Genomic DNA, 15,470 nt, shown 5'->3' on the forward strand with positions numbered 1-15,470 from the left:
TTTGCTTTGATTGATTTATTCATTCATTCATTTGTTCACTGGAAAACAATGGTGGCATTCCTCACATTCCAAAGCGTTCATTTATATTTCAGGGAATGGAACAAAATCCTGGTGGTTTTTTTTTTCACATTCAGTTGCGCCATGGGGGCCTCCATAACGGTTTCCATCCACTTGCTCCTTTATGCATAGCCTTGTAGGAATGCTTGGACGAGTGAGGGTTTTCACTTGCGTTTGTGAGTGTGTTCTGTTCATGAACGGCTGCTGTTTTCTGTGTAATATCCGTCTGAGAAATCGGCTCGTTTCTGACTTGCAGCATTTGTGAGAATGCCATACTGAGCAGGTCCAGAGTCACAGGAATCACGCTGACGACCCCGGAGTAGTAGTTTTCGGCTTCGGTGCAACTCAGACGATTCACCACATCATGCGGGTATCTTTAGAGAGGTTAAAGAGATAATTAGTACCATGAAGATGCTGAACAAACATTTTCAGTTTTATAAAATTTTACCAAATCACTGACTGTTTTTTATAATGGAAATACTGAATTTAATTTCCAGCAGCCATATCACCCTGTAGCCCAAGACAGCTTGCCCACTGAAGCTAAGCAGGGTTGAGCCTGGCCAGTACTTGGATGGGAGACCACCTGGGAAAAACCAGGTTGCTGCTGGTAGAGGTGTTAGTGAGACCAGCAGGGGGTGCTCACCCTGTGGTCTGTGTGGGTCCTAACACCCCAGTATAGTGACAGGGACACTATACTGTAAAAAAATAAATAAATAAATAAAAAAAGCACCGTCCTTCGGATGAGACGTTAAACCGAGGTCCTGACTCTCTGTGGTCATTAAAAAATCCCAGGATGTCTTTCGAAAACGAGTAGGGGTGTGCCCCGGCATCCTGGCCAAAACTTGCCCGCTGGCCTACTAATCATCCCCTCATATTAATTGGCTATATCACTCTCCTCTCCACTAATATGCTGGTGTGTGGTGGGCGTTCTGGGGCAATATGGCTGCCGTCGCATCATCCAGGTGGATGCTGCACATTGGTGGTGGTTGAGGAGAATCCCCCTTTCATATGTAAAGCACTTTGAGTGCTGCAGAAAAGCGCTATATAAATGTAACAAATTATGAATTTAATTTCCAGCTGTAATTCGAGTATTCTGTTCATATTATCCTACTGGTTCTACCCAATACATTCTTTTATGGGACAAGATCTGTATGGTAAATAGATAGTTAAGATGTACACCAATCAGGCATAACGTTATGACACAACATTATGAGCGGTGGAGTGAATAACACTGATTATCTCTTCATCATGGCACCCGTTAGTGTGTGGGATTTATTAGTCAGCAAGTGAACATTTTGTCCTCGAAGTTGACGTGTTGGAAGCAGGAAAAATGGGCGAGCGTAAGGATTTGACAAGGGCCAAATTGTGACGTCTAGACGACTGGGTCAGAGCATCTCCAAAACTGCAGCCCTCGTGGGATGTTCCCAGTCTGCAGTGGTCAGTATCTAAAGTGCTCCAAGGAAGGAACAGGGTCATGAGCGGCCGAGGCTCATTGATGCACGTGGGGGCGAAGGCTGATCTGTGTGGTCCGATCCAACAGACGAGCTCCTGTAGCTCAAATTACTAAAAAAGTTACTGCTGTTAATGCTTGACTGGTCAGAACTGGCCCGACACAAAAAAGAGGAACCAACACAATATTAGGCAGGTGGCCATAATATTATGCCTGATCAGTGTATAAGGAGATTCATTATTTATAACGAGTTTATTTAGCATACAGGGGACGGATTTTACAGTGTCATTGCTTTCCAAATATCTATATGTGCATTTTCTGACACATGAGAGTTCGGAGCTTCTTGATAACAGGGCAAGTAGATTTGGTGAGGAAATACACTATATGCTCTATGGAGAAAAGTATTGGGACGCCTAATTTTTCCACCCAAATGAGCCATATGCGGTTATTTGCCAACAATACAACAATGTTGGAAGGCATTTAATTGTACAGAATGTTTTTGGATGCGATAGAATAACCTTTTAGCTTCACTTGAACTAGCAGACCTAAACCTGTTTCAGCATGATAACGCTGGTGAGCAAAGCAAGCTTCACAAAGATAAGCTTCACATGGTTTGGAGTGGAAGATCTTAAGAAGCTCTGCTTTGACCTCGACCTTAGTGAACACCTGGTGTAAAATGATGGTGTGTGTATTTTTTCTAAATAATAAACAAATTGTAAACAGTAGCAACTGAAATGGTGTAAGAGGAATAAAACATGCATATAATGATGTCGGAAATTAGTCAACTACATAGAAACAGTAAATGTATTGTATTTTGGCTCACATTCTTCTTGTAGTTGAATATTTTCCTGTAAGAGCACTTCAACAAAAGTTTTATTTCTGACTTAATGTGCATGTGTGCATTGTCTCTTAACTGTGCCTGTAACTCGCTGAAGTTACAATCAGGGCTGAGAATATTCCTGCACGTGTCCAGAACTCCACTTGAAAAGTTTTTGGCTGATGCTAAAGAGTCGATCATTTGAAACAACACCTTGAGATCGGACATGAGTTCCAGGAAGAGTGAGAAGGCCCGCTGGTCTGTGGAATTGCTGCAGTGGTGAGTCATGTACCACTGCACCTAAACACATCATGAGGGGATTCAGTACAACGCTATTTATAAAGCTAAATTTGTATATACAGTGTGTGTATATATATATATATATATATATATATATATATATATATATATGTGTGTGTGTGAGAGAGAGAAAGAGAGTACAGTGGATGTGTTATACTGATGGAGGATGAGTAGAGAGTGTACAGTGGATGTGTTGGACTGATGGAGGATGGGTAGAGAGTGTACAGTGGATGTGTTACTGATGGAGGATGGGTAGAGAGTGTACTGTGGATGTGTTGGACTGATGGAGGATGGGTAGAAAGTGTACTGTGGATGTGTTGGACTGATGGAGGATGGGTAGAGAGTGTACTGTGGATGTGTTGGACTGATGGAGGATGGGTAGAGAGTGTACAGTGGATGTGTTATACTGATGGAGGATGAGTAGAGAGTGTACAGTGGATGTGTTATACTGATGGAGGATGAGTAGAGAGTGTACTGTGGATGTGTTGGACTGATGGAGGATGGGTAGAGAGTGTACAGTGGATGTGTTGGACTGATGGAGGATGGGTAGAGACTGTACAGTGGATGTGTTGGACTGATGGAGGATGGGTAGAGACTGTACAGTGGATGTGTTGGACTGATGGAGGATGGGTAGAGACTGTACAGTGGATGTGTTGGACTGATGGAGGATGGGTAGAGACTGTACAGTGGATGTGTTGGACTGATGGAGGATGGGTAGAGAGTGTACAGTGGATGTGTTGGACTGATGGAGGATGGGTAGAGAGTGTACTGTGGATGTGTTATACTGATGGAGGATGAGTAGAGAGTGTACAGTGGATGTGTTGGACTGATGAAGGATGGGTAAAGAGTGTACAGTGGATGTGTTGGACTGATGGAGGATAAATAGAGAGTGTACAGTGGATGTGTTATACTGATGGAGGATGGGTAAAGAGTGTACAGTGGATGTGTTATACTGATGGAGGATGGGTAGAGAGTGTACAGTGGATGTGTTGGACTGATGGAGGATGAGTAGAGAGTGTACAGTGGATGTGTTATACTGATGGAGGATGAGTAGAGTGTACAGTGGATGTGTTATACTGATGGAGGATGAGTAGAGAGTGTACAGTGGATGTGTTATACTGATGGAGGATGAGTAGAGAGTGTACTGTGGATGTGTTGGACTGATGGAGGATGGGTTGAGAGTGTACATTGGATGTGTTGGACTGATGTAGGATGGGTAGAGAGTGTACAGTGGATGTGTTGGACTGATGGAGGATGGGTAGAGAGTGTACTGTGGATGTGTTGGACTGATGGAGGATGGGTAGAGAGTGTACAGTGGATGTGTTGGACTGATGGAGGATGGGTAGAGAGTGTACAGTGGATGTGATGGACTGATGGAGGATGGGTAGAGAGTGTACAGTGGATGTGTTGGACTGATGGAGGATGGGTAGAGAGTGTACAGTGGATGTGTTGGACTGACTGATGGAGGATGGGTAGAGAGTGTACAGTGGATGTGTTGGACTGATGGAGGATGAGTAGAGAGTGTACTGTGGATGTGTTGGACTGATGGAGGATGAGTAGGAGTGTACAGTGGATGTGTTGGACTGATGGAGGATGGGTAGAGTGTACAGTGGATGTGTTGGACTGATGGAGGATGGGTAGAGAGTGTACAGTGGATGTGTTGGACTGATGGAGGATGGGTAGAGAGTGTACAGTGGATGTGTTGGACTGATGGAGGATGGGTAGAGAGTGTACAGTGGATGTGTTGGACTGATGGAGGATGGGTAGAGAGTACAGTGGATGTGTTGGACTGATGGAGGATGGGTAGAGAGTGTACTGTGGATGTGTTGGACTGATGGAGGATGGGTAGAGAGTGTACTGTGGATGTGTTGGACTGATGGAGGATGGGTAGAGAGTGTACAGTGGATGTGTTATACTTATGGAGGATGAGTAGAGTGTACAGTGGATGTGTTATACTGATGGAGGATGAGTAGAGAGTGTACTGTGGATGTGTTGGACTGATGGAGGATGGGTAGAGTGTACAGTGGATGTGTTGGACTGATGGAGGATGGGTAGAGACTGTACAGTGGATGTGTTAGACTGATGGAGGATGGGTAGAGACTGAACAGTGGATGTGTTGGACTGATGGAGGATGGATAGAGACTGTACAGTGGATGTGTTGGACTGATGGAGGATGGGTAGAGAGGTACAGTGGATGTGTTGGACTGATGGAGGATGGGTAGAGAGTGTACTGTGGATGTGTTGGACTGATGGAGGATGGGTAGAGAGTACTGTGGATGTGTTGGACTGATGGAGGATGGGTAGAGAGTGTACAGTGGATGTGTTGGACTGATGGAGGATGGGTAGAGAGTGTACTGTGGATGTGTTGGACTGATGGAGGATGGGTAGAGTGTACTGTGGATGTGTTGGACTGATGGAGGATGGGTAGAGTGTACAGTGGATGTGTTATACTGATGGAGGATGGGTAGAGAGTGTACTGTGGATGTGTTGGACTGATGGAGGATGAGTAGAGTGTACAGTGGATGTGTTGGACTGATGGAGGATGGGTAGAGACTGTACTGTGGATGTGTTGGACTGATGGAGGATGGGTAAGAGTGTACAGTGGATGTGTTGGACTGATGGAGGATGGGTAAAGTGTACAGTGGATGTGTTGGACTGATGGAGGATGGGTAAAGAGTGTACAGTGGATGTGTTGGACTGATGGAGGATGGGTAGAGAGTGTACAGTGGATGTGTTATACTGATGGAGGATGGTAGAGAGTGTACAGTGGATGTGTTATACTGATGGAGGATGGGTAAAGAGTGTACAGTGGATGTTATACTGATGGAGGATGGGTAGAGAGTGTACAGTGGATGTGTTGGACTGATGGAGGATGAGTAGAGTGTACAGTGGATGTGTTATACTGATGGAGGATGAGTAGAGAGTGTACAGTGGATGTGTTATACTGATGGAGGATGGGTAGAGTGTACAGTGGATGTGTTGGACTGATGGAGGATGGGTAGAGAGTGTACTGTGGATGTGTTGGACTGATGGAGGATGGGTAGAGAGTGTACAGTGGATGTGTTGGACTGATGGAGGATGGGTAGAGAGTGTACTGTGGATGTGTTGGACTGATGGAGGATGGGTAGAGAGTGTACAGTGGATGTGTTATACTGATGGAGGATGAGTAGAGAGTGTACAGTGGATGTGTTATACTGATGGAGGATGGGTAAAGAGTGTACAGTGGATGTGTTATACTGATGGAGGATGGGTAGAGAGTGTACAGTGGATGTGTTGGACTGATGGAGGATGAGTAGAGAGTGTACAGTGGATGTGTTATACTGATGGAGGATGAGTAGAGAGTGTACAGTGGATGTGTTATACTGATGGAGGATGAGTAGAGAGTGTACAGTGGATGTGTTGGACTGATGGAGGATGGGTAGAGAGTGTACAGTGGATGTGTTGGACTGATGGAGGATGGGTAAAGAGTGTACAGTGGATGTGTTGGACTGATGGAGGATGGGTAGAGAGTGTACAGTGGATGTGTTATACTGATGGAGGATGAGTAGAGTGTACAGTGGATGTGTTATACTGATGGAGGATGAGTAGAGAGTGTACAGTGGATGTGTTGGACTGATGGAGGATGGGTATAGAGTGTACAGTGGATCTGTTGGACTGATGGAGGATGAGTAGAGAGTGTACAGTGGATGTGTTATACTGATGGAGGATGGGTAAAGAGTGTACAGTGGATGTGTTGGACTGATGGAGGATGAGTAGAGAGTGTACAGTGGATGTGTTATACTGATGGAGGATGAGTAAAGAGTGTACAGTGGATGTGTTATACTGATGGAGGATGGGTAGAGAGTGTACAGTGGATGTGTTACTGATGGAGGATGAGTAGAGAGTGTATAGTGGATGTGTTATACTGATGGAGGATGAGTAGAGAGTGTACAGTGGATGTGTTATACTGATGGAGGATGGGTAGAGAGTGTACAGTGGATGTGTTATACTGATGGAGGATGAGTAGAGAGTGTACTGTGGATGTGTTGGACTGATGGAGGATGGGTAGAGAGTGTACAGTGGATGTGTTGGACTGATGGAGGATGGGTAGAGAGTGTACAGTGGATGTGTTGGACTGATGGAGGATGGGTAGAGAGTGTACTGTGGATGTGTTGGACTGATGGAGGATGGGTAGAGAGTGTACAGTGGATGTGTTGGACTGATGTAGGATGGGTAGAGAGTGTACAGTGGATGTGTTGGACTGATGGAGGATGGGTAGAGAGTGTACAGTGGATGTGTTGGACTGATGGAGGATGGGTAGAGAGTACAGTGGATGTGTTGGACTGATGGAGGATGGGTAGAGAGTGTACAGTGGATGTGTTGGACTGATGGAGGATGGGTAGAGAGTGTACAGTGGATGTGTTGGACTGATGGAGGATGGGTAGAGAGTGTACAGTGGATGTGTTGGACTGATGGAGGATGGGTAGAGAGTACAGTGGATGTGTTGGACTGATGGAGGATGGGTAGAGAGTGTACAGTGGATGTGTTGGACTGATGGAGGATGGGTAGAGAGTGTACAGTGGATGTGTTGGACTGATGGAGGATGGGTAGAGAGTGTACAGTGGATGTGTTGGACTGATGGAGGATGGGTAGAGAGTGTACAGTGGATGTGTTGGACTGATGGAGGATGGGTAGAGAGTGTACAGTGGATGTGTTGGACTGATGGAGGATGGGTAGAGAGTGTACAGTGGATGTGTTGGACTGATGGAGGATGGGTAGAGAGTGTACTGTGGATGTGTTGGACTGATGGAGGATGGGTAGAGAGTGTACTGTGGATGTGTTGGACTGATGGAGGATGGGTAGAGAGTGTACTGTGGATGTGTTGGACTGATGGAGGATGGGTAGAGAGTGTACTGTGGATGTGTTGGACTGATGGAGGATGGGTAAAGAGTGTACAGTGGATGTGTTGGACTGATGGAGGATGGGTAGAGAGTGTACTGTGGATGTGTTGGACTGATGGAGGATGGGTAGAGAGTACTGTGGATGTGTTGGACTGATGGAGGATGGGTAAAGAGTGTACAGTGGATGTGTTGGACTGATGGAGGATGGGTAGAGAGTGTACAGTGGATGTGTTGGACTGATGGAGGATGGGTAGAGACTGTACAGTGGATTTGTTGGACTGATGGAGGATGAGTAGAGAGTGTACAGTGGATGTGTTGGACTGATGGAGGATGAGTAGAGAGTGTACAGTGGATCTGTTGGACTGATGGGGGATGAGTAGAGAGTGTACAGTGGATCTGTTGGACTGATGGGGGATGAGTAGAGAGTGTACAGTGGATGTGTTGGACTGATGGAGGATGGGTAGAGAATGTACAGTGGATGTGTTGGACTGATGGAGGATGGGTAGAGAGTGTACAGTGGATCTGTTGGACTGATGGAGGATGGGTAGAGAGTGTACAGTGGATGTGTTGGACTGATGGTGGATGGGTAAAGAGTGTACAGTGGATTTGTTGGACTGATGGAGGATGGGTAACAAGTGTATAGTGAATGTGTTTCTGACCTCACTGATAGAAGACACAGATCGGGTCTGGCAGTGTGCACTTTCTCGGGATCGCTCCAGCGCTGCTATGAACCTCAGCTGCTGCTGCTTGAAGATCTGATGTTTCTCCTCAGCGAGCATCAACATCTCTTTTACTTCCTTCATTTTCTCATTCTCTCTTACAGGATACATTTTATAAAGAGATCACACAGCACCGTGTTTGTATCGCTGGCCAAGAAATCCAATACCTACACACATACACACACACACACACACACACACACACACACACACACACACACACACACACACAACACAGGCTTCATACAAGACCTTATATAAAGTTTTTAAAACGTTTTAATAAAACGTATTAAAATCATACTCTAAAATGACTTACTCACAAGCAGTTGACGCTGCCTGATTTCTCAGAATAGACTCCGTGCTTGTTTTACCAGAGTCCTTAAACACGGCCGCGTTGCTCAGCAACCGTATACATATGACGCGCATGCGGACTATCACGAACTCGCTGGAACGGTAACCTTGGTAACCAGTCCTATAGGAGACGCCGAACTTCAGCAGTGCAGCCGTTTGTAGGGAAAGTTTCTATATGATTGAAAGTCATTTGAGCTCGGAATCATACCGGATAAACTTCAGCGTTGTGTAAAGACCGCTGAGTGACAGTAAGTAAATGCGACTCAGACGTATCTTACAGTAACACAGGATTCGCCACGCGTGCTAGATATTACACACACCAACACATCCGCCATCTTGGAAAGGGCCAGAGATCAAGTCTATGGATAAAGACACGTTTACAGTCATTCAGCTCTTCTGTCTATTATTATTATTATTATTATTATTATTATTATTATTATTATTATTATTATTATTATTATTGTATTTTTCCATGTCTCTGTTTGAGTAAATGTAGCAAGTAAACTGAGTAAATATTCATGCATTAAATATATAAATATTCTTACTGTTATTCACACATTTAAGTACAATGAATATTCTCTTCTCTTCTCTTCTCTTCTCTTCTCTTCTCTGCTTTTCTTTTCTTTTATTCTCTTCTCTTTACTTTTTGGTTCTCTTTCCTCTCTTCATTCTTTTTTCTTTTTTCACTCTTTTCTCTTCTCTTCTTGTCCTTCCTTTCCTTTTCTTTTCTTTTGTTTTCTTTCCTTTTCTTTTCTCTCCTGATATTTCTCTTCTCTTCTCTTCTCTTCTCTTCTCTTCTCTTTGACAGTAAATCGTCGCTGCTAAAGATGGATGCAACCACAAAACCTTTGAGAATTCCCCCTGAATTGTCAATTTATGCACAGAAGCATGAAATATTCGACCTTATGCAGGTACGCAACATTCTGACACTCTGTACTATAAATAAATTCACTAATATAAACACTAATCAGATGTTTCGTTTACACAGAGCCTAGTGAGAAACCTGGTGATAGACAAGCCAGAAGATCATATTCAGTACCTGATAGGACTGCTGAAGAGAGACAGTATAGAAGGTGAGAGCTCTACTAAACTCAAGATTTGCATTTATAAAATAATTACTGGTGTATTAGTTACGGTTTTTGACGAGGGTGTCTCCTAAAGTTAAATAAATAGAGTTAAATAAATAATAAATAATTATTTTTTAACTCACTTTGTACAGAAAACTTTGACCCCCTAAAAGATTGTAGTTTATATTTATTTAACGCTGTTGGGGTCATGGCTATTTTTCTTTTTTTTGCTTTTTCTGACACAACAGCATAACATTTATATATTTTTAAAATCCTTTCCACTCAGTTCAATAGAAATAAACAAAATGTAGACATGCACCTTGGGGAATTGGTTAAGGCTCTGGGTTACTGATTGGAAGGTTGGGAGTTCCCGCCCTGGTATCCCCAAGCTGCTGCTCCTGGGCCCCAAAGCAAGGCCCTTAACCTAGTGTTCTCCAGGGTGTTGTAACATGGGGACCCTGCTCTCTGACCCCAGTTTCCTACATCACTGGGATATGCAAAGAGAGAATTTCACTGTTCTGTAATGTACATGTGACAAGTATAAAGCTTTCTTTCTTTCTTTCTTTCTTTCTTTCTTTCTTTCTTTCTTTCTTTCTTTCTTTCTTTCTTTCTTTCTTACTTACTTACTTACTCTACTGACTGGTCTGAAAAGATGAACCTCCTAAATTTACCAGCAGGTGGCAGGCTCTCTATGTAATTGAATAAAAGGTGCTGAGATTAAATATCTCTGTGGATCATAAATCACATAATTGAGCTGCTGTGTTTAGTGATATAATTATTTTTTTGTTTAGTGCCAAGAGTTTTGATACTGGGTCCACCAGCATCTGGAAAAACAACAATCGTAAGTACATTTATTTATTTATTTATTTATTTATTTATTTATTTATTTATTTATTTATAATATAGTAGATATTATTTATGGTCATATTTTTACATCACCTTATTAAGCATTGTAAAGATTCATTTCCTGACTTATTTCCTACTCAAAATGACTCGAATATAATTCAAACTGTAAGATATAAAATATATCCTAAAAAACGTTCAGCAGAACTAGAAATCATTACAGGATGTTTTTCAGGCTATTATTTAGCATTCTCCGTGATGCTCTATTACTCACTATTAGTGTTTTCTTTTCTTTCTTATTCTGTTTCAAATTGATCACGCTCTGATTGACAGGCTAAAAAGTTGTGTGAGCACATCGGTGCTGTTCATATAACCTCTAACAGCATCCTTGAGAATGACAGTGAACTGAGCAGAGCCATCAAGCAGTACACAGAGCAGAATCAGGTGAGACTTCAGCACTCACATGAGATATCATGAAGATGTGTGAGGACATATCATAAAGATGTGTGAGGAGATATGAAGATGTGTGAGGAGATATGAAGATGTGTGAGGAGATATGAAGACGTATAAGGAGAAATCATGAAGTTGTGTGAGGAGATATGATGTGTGAGGAAATATATAGATGTGTGTGGAGATATGAAAATGTGTGAGGAGTTATGAAGATTTGTGAGGAGATATGAAGACGTGTGAGGAGATATGATGTGTGAGGAGATATGAAGATGTTTGAGGAGATATCATGAAGTTGTGTGAGGAGATATCATGAAGTTGTGTGAGAAGATATCATGAAGACGTATGAGGAGATATCATGAAGATGTAGGAGATATCATGAAGACGTATGAGGAGATATCATGAAGACATATGAGGAGGTATCATGAAGATGTATGAGGAGATATCATGAAGTTGTGTGAGGAGATATGATGTGTGAGGAAATATATAGATGTGTGTGGAGATATGAGAATGTGTGAGGAGTTATGAAGATGTGTGAGGAGATATGAAGACGTGTGAGGAGATATGATGTGTGAGGAGATATGAAGATGTTTGAGGAGATATCATGAAGTTGTGTGAGGAGATATCATGAAGTTGTGTGAGAAGATATCATGAAGACGATGAGGAGATATCATGAAGATGTAGGAGATATCATGAAGACGTATGAGGAGATATCATGAAGACATATGAGGAGGTATCATGAAGATGTATGAGGAGATATCATGAAATATATGAGGAGATATCATGAAGACATATGAGAAGATATAATGAAGATGTATGAGGAGATATCATGAAATATATGAGGAGATATGAAGATGTATGAGGAGATATCATGAAGATATATGAGGAGATATCATGAAGATATATGAGGAGATATGAAGACGTATAAGGAGAAATCATGAAGTTGTGTGAGGAGATATGATGTGAGGAAATATATAGATGTGTGTGGAGATATGAAAATGTGTGAGGAGTTATGAAGATTTGTGAGGAGATATGAAGACGTGTGAGGAGATATGATGTGTGAGGAGATATGAAGATGTTTGAGGAGATATCATGAAGTTGTGTGAGGAGATATCATGAAGTTGTGTGAGAAGATATCATGAAGACGTATGAGGAGATATCATGAAGATGTAGGAGATATCATGAAGACGTATGAGGAGATATCATGAAGACATATGAGGAGGTATCATGAAGATGTATGAGGAGATATCATGAAGTTGTGTGAGGAGATATGATGTGAGGAAATATATAGATGTGTGTGGAGATATGAGAATGTGAGGAGTTATGAAGATGTGTGAGGAGATATGAAGACGTGTGAGGAGATATGATGTGTGAGGAGATATGAAGATGTTTGAGGAGATATCATGAAGTTGTGTGAGGAGATATCATGAAGTTGTGTGAGAAGATATCATGAAGACGTATGAGGAGATATCATGAAGATGTAGGAGATATCATGAAGACGTATGAGGAGATATCATGAAGACATATGAGGAGGTATCATGAAGATGTATGAGGAGATATCATGAAGATATGAGGAGATATGATGTGAGGAGATATCATGAAGACATATGAGAAGATATAATGAAGATGTATGAGGAGATATCATGAAGACGTATGAGGAGATATGAAGATGTATGAGGAGATATCATGAAGATATATGAGGAGATATGAAGATGTATGAGGAGATATCATGAAGATATATGAGGAGATATCTGTACGCATCTTTGATACAGATCAAAGTGTGTAAAAAAGCATGAATAAATATAATGATTCTATACACACAGCAGCGTGTTGATTAACATCAAAATGAGCTGCATTTTGGAAAGAGTACAAAAACACATCGAGTTAAAAAGTAATTAATTAATTGCTCTTGCAAAAGAGGTATATAATATTTTAAAATTAAGCTTCGTTACAAGATGATTGACACAGCTGTTGACTCTAACTTGGTCTATATCTGAAAATGTAGTTCTGGACAACTACTTTAACGAACAAAGTGAGTAATAAAGTAAGAAAATAAATTTTAGCTAGCTAACAAACAGCTAAATTCTGTTTCAGCTCGCTAGCTCATATTCAATTTAGATGTGCTTCTTTGCTTCATAGTTAGCGATTCTTTTTTTTCTATGATAAGATTTAACACATCAGGAAAGATGAAGGTAAAATCTTCAGTTTGATTCTGCATGCACTAGAGATAATAAAATAATTGTAGCAGCTTCTGCGGGTTGGAGTTGTGCTGGTGTTGAGTTGTGAAATGCTGATTTCTCCACTTTTTATGTTTAATAAAATTTAAAGATCATTATAATGCAATTATTAAGCTTTAAAAGGCTGACAATATCTGAGAAATGGAATCAGAGGTACTCATCTCTATCTGCTGTTTGAAATTGCTGCTTTTGACTTCCAAGCGGGAATTTGAAAATATGCACATACTGTCTCTTAATTGTCTTCAGACCAATACTACTATTATTACTACTAATCACACATACACAAATAAAATTGGAAGTGTCTGTATTTCAGGAGATCCCACAAGACCTCTGGATAAAGCTGGTTGAAGAGCGGCTCTCAAAACCCGACTGTGTTAGACGGGTAAGAAATTTATACCTTTACTGATAGATCAGGGATTAATGTTTAATTCTATTAATAGTTGTAGTTATTAATTTATTCATCGAAGGTTTACATACATTTACCATGTCCCGTAATTTTTCCATTAATTTTAACTATATTTAAAATTATTATAGTTACAATAATTATTCGTTTTTCATGAAAGAATAACATTTAAGGTAAATAACTAAGTGATAAACTGAGAATTTATTTCTGAGTATATTTTAGAATAGCTGTATTTTTAAATATTTTGGAAAGCATAGCATTTTTTGTAGGTTACTAGAATAAAACAATATACAGTAAATATGTACTTATATTATAAAGTCACAGTCTAAAACGTTGACTGAATTATTGCTGCAAAATTTTGATATAAAAGGTTTGTGATTTTAAACACATCTAAAATGTTTTTTCCCTCTTTTATTGAAATGATTGCAACCTATGGTAAATGCAAACATCATATAAAAATTGTGAACTTATTTTATTAGTAGATCAGTTAGAATAGAATATAGTGTGAATTACACTTTAATTAGAAATCAGTTATATATGAATATGATTGGATGTGCTTTTATCTTACTGCAGGCCAAAACCAGGGTTAAGACCATAAAATCACAATTTCCACCACCTGAAAGAGTTTTTTGTTCAACTTTCATTCCTACTTTCATCCCACCTAAATCTAAGTGTCATGAGATCTCCTGTTTGTCCTTCCAGTCTCTTTTGTGTTAGCGTCCACTGTGAAAAAATATGTAAATACCGAAAAAATATGGATTTTCTTCTATTTCTTTTCGAACCTTGCAAATGTTTTTGCTTGGTTTCTTTGAACTTTGTGCTTTTAATATCAGTAGTTTGTGGTTAATTTCTGCTTTTAATCTGGTAATGGGTGTTTATCCCTGCAGGCAAACTGTCAGATGTTATTTATCATCTCATTTAATGATATCGTATGCCCCGTGCTGATCTGCATAAGTGCAGTGAAATGAGAGGAAAACTGAGATGATTCTTTCTCTATACATGAACACACCTGGCAACTCAAACAGTCAGTATTCTAGTATAATTTAGCATCATTTTAAAGTAAGAACATTATAAAATATAATTATATCATATGTATCTGGTGATTACTGACTCCTTTTTGTTAAAATTCTGAGGTTTTTTCCTATTACTTGCAGTTGTGTGTCTTGACGATGTCACAGTGGGACACAGTTATGGTTAGTGCAGTTATGATGTGTTTAACAGGAGCAGAAATGTTCCTCATTCTCACACGCAAAAGATATCCGTCATGCAACTTTCAACATTGTATTAAAGAGAAATCAGACACAAAAGTAGTGACACATTCATGGTGCAAAGTAGTCATAGAATGCACTTTAGCAATTTTTGATAAATTACAGTTCTGCTAGGTACAAAGATCTATAGAAAGTTTGGTGATGAAAGTGATGTTGGCATCGAATAGCATTCAGGTATACAGCAATAAGCAAAAGTGAATTTCTTTTGCAAAATAAATCTTGGATGCCACTGAAGACACATGTTCATTCAAAAGATTAATATGCAAGTCATTCAGGTGGATTTTTCCTTACAGGCACAAAGAAATTCTTCACGCCACCACTGAGACACACCAAGCTAAGCTTAATTGCTGTATTTTTTTGCTACGTATGTGTTTGTACCTGAGTTTTTTCCCCCAACTATGAATGTAACAATGTCTAATCTAGGTCATATAGTTTATCTCCTCCTGTCAGCGCTTCTTACACTGTGTTACTGTAAGTACACCGTCTCACGCTCTTTCTCCCTCTCTCTCTCTCTCTCGCTCTCTCTCTCTCTCTCTCTCTCTCTCTCTCTCTCTCTCTCTCTCTCTCACGAGACTGCTGCTTGCAAACTCGACTTGTAATCTAGGGGGAAATCAAGAGAGTAGGGAAAGTT

At 40.7% G+C, this 15,470-nt stretch overlaps 2 protein-coding genes across 4 annotated transcripts in view; one reads left to right on the top strand and one right to left on the bottom strand.

The window, feature by feature from the left end:
• Positions 1-129: 129 nt before the first annotated feature.
• On the bottom strand, positions 130-8,677 carry spaca9 (sperm acrosome associated 9). Of its 2 annotated transcripts, none has more exons than XM_046841705.1 (4): positions 8,540-8,677; positions 8,164-8,390; positions 2,422-2,624; positions 130-431 (listed from the first exon to the last, which is right to left on the bottom strand). In XM_046841705.1, exons 2-4 carry the CDS (start codon positions 8,332-8,334, stop codon positions 131-133), a joined length of 675 nt encoding a protein of 224 aa, XP_046697661.1. In that variant the 5' UTR covers positions 8,335-8,390; positions 8,540-8,677; the 3' UTR covers position 130. The 2 variants fall into 2 exon arrangements, with proteins under 2 accessions (XP_046697661.1, XP_046697662.1); XM_046841706.1 differs by having other exon boundaries at positions 8,544-8,670.
• A 31-nt stretch (positions 8,678-8,708) lies between these two features.
• ak8 (adenylate kinase 8) overlaps positions 8,709-15,470 on the top strand; it is a 30,711-nt gene continuing 23,949 nt past the window's right edge. The window contains exons 1-6 of one of the 2 annotated variants that reach the window (XM_046841702.1): positions 8,709-8,822; positions 9,383-9,485; positions 9,563-9,647; positions 10,433-10,482; positions 10,818-10,928; positions 13,482-13,550. In XM_046841702.1, the coding sequence (XP_046697658.1) occupies positions 9,402-9,485; positions 9,563-9,647; positions 10,433-10,482; positions 10,818-10,928; positions 13,482-13,550 (399 nt within the window). In that variant the 5' untranslated portion in view covers positions 8,709-8,822; positions 9,383-9,401. The remainder of the gene's footprint in view (positions 8,823-9,382; positions 9,486-9,562; positions 9,648-10,432; positions 10,483-10,817; positions 10,929-13,481; positions 13,551-15,470) is intronic. The other variant, XM_046841703.1, reaches the window with a different exon arrangement.

Source organism: Silurus meridionalis, chromosome 27, assembly GCF_014805685.1.
Source record: "Silurus meridionalis isolate SWU-2019-XX chromosome 27, ASM1480568v1, whole genome shotgun sequence".
Classification (NCBI taxonomy): Eukaryota; Metazoa; Chordata; class Actinopteri; order Siluriformes; family Siluridae; genus Silurus; species Silurus meridionalis.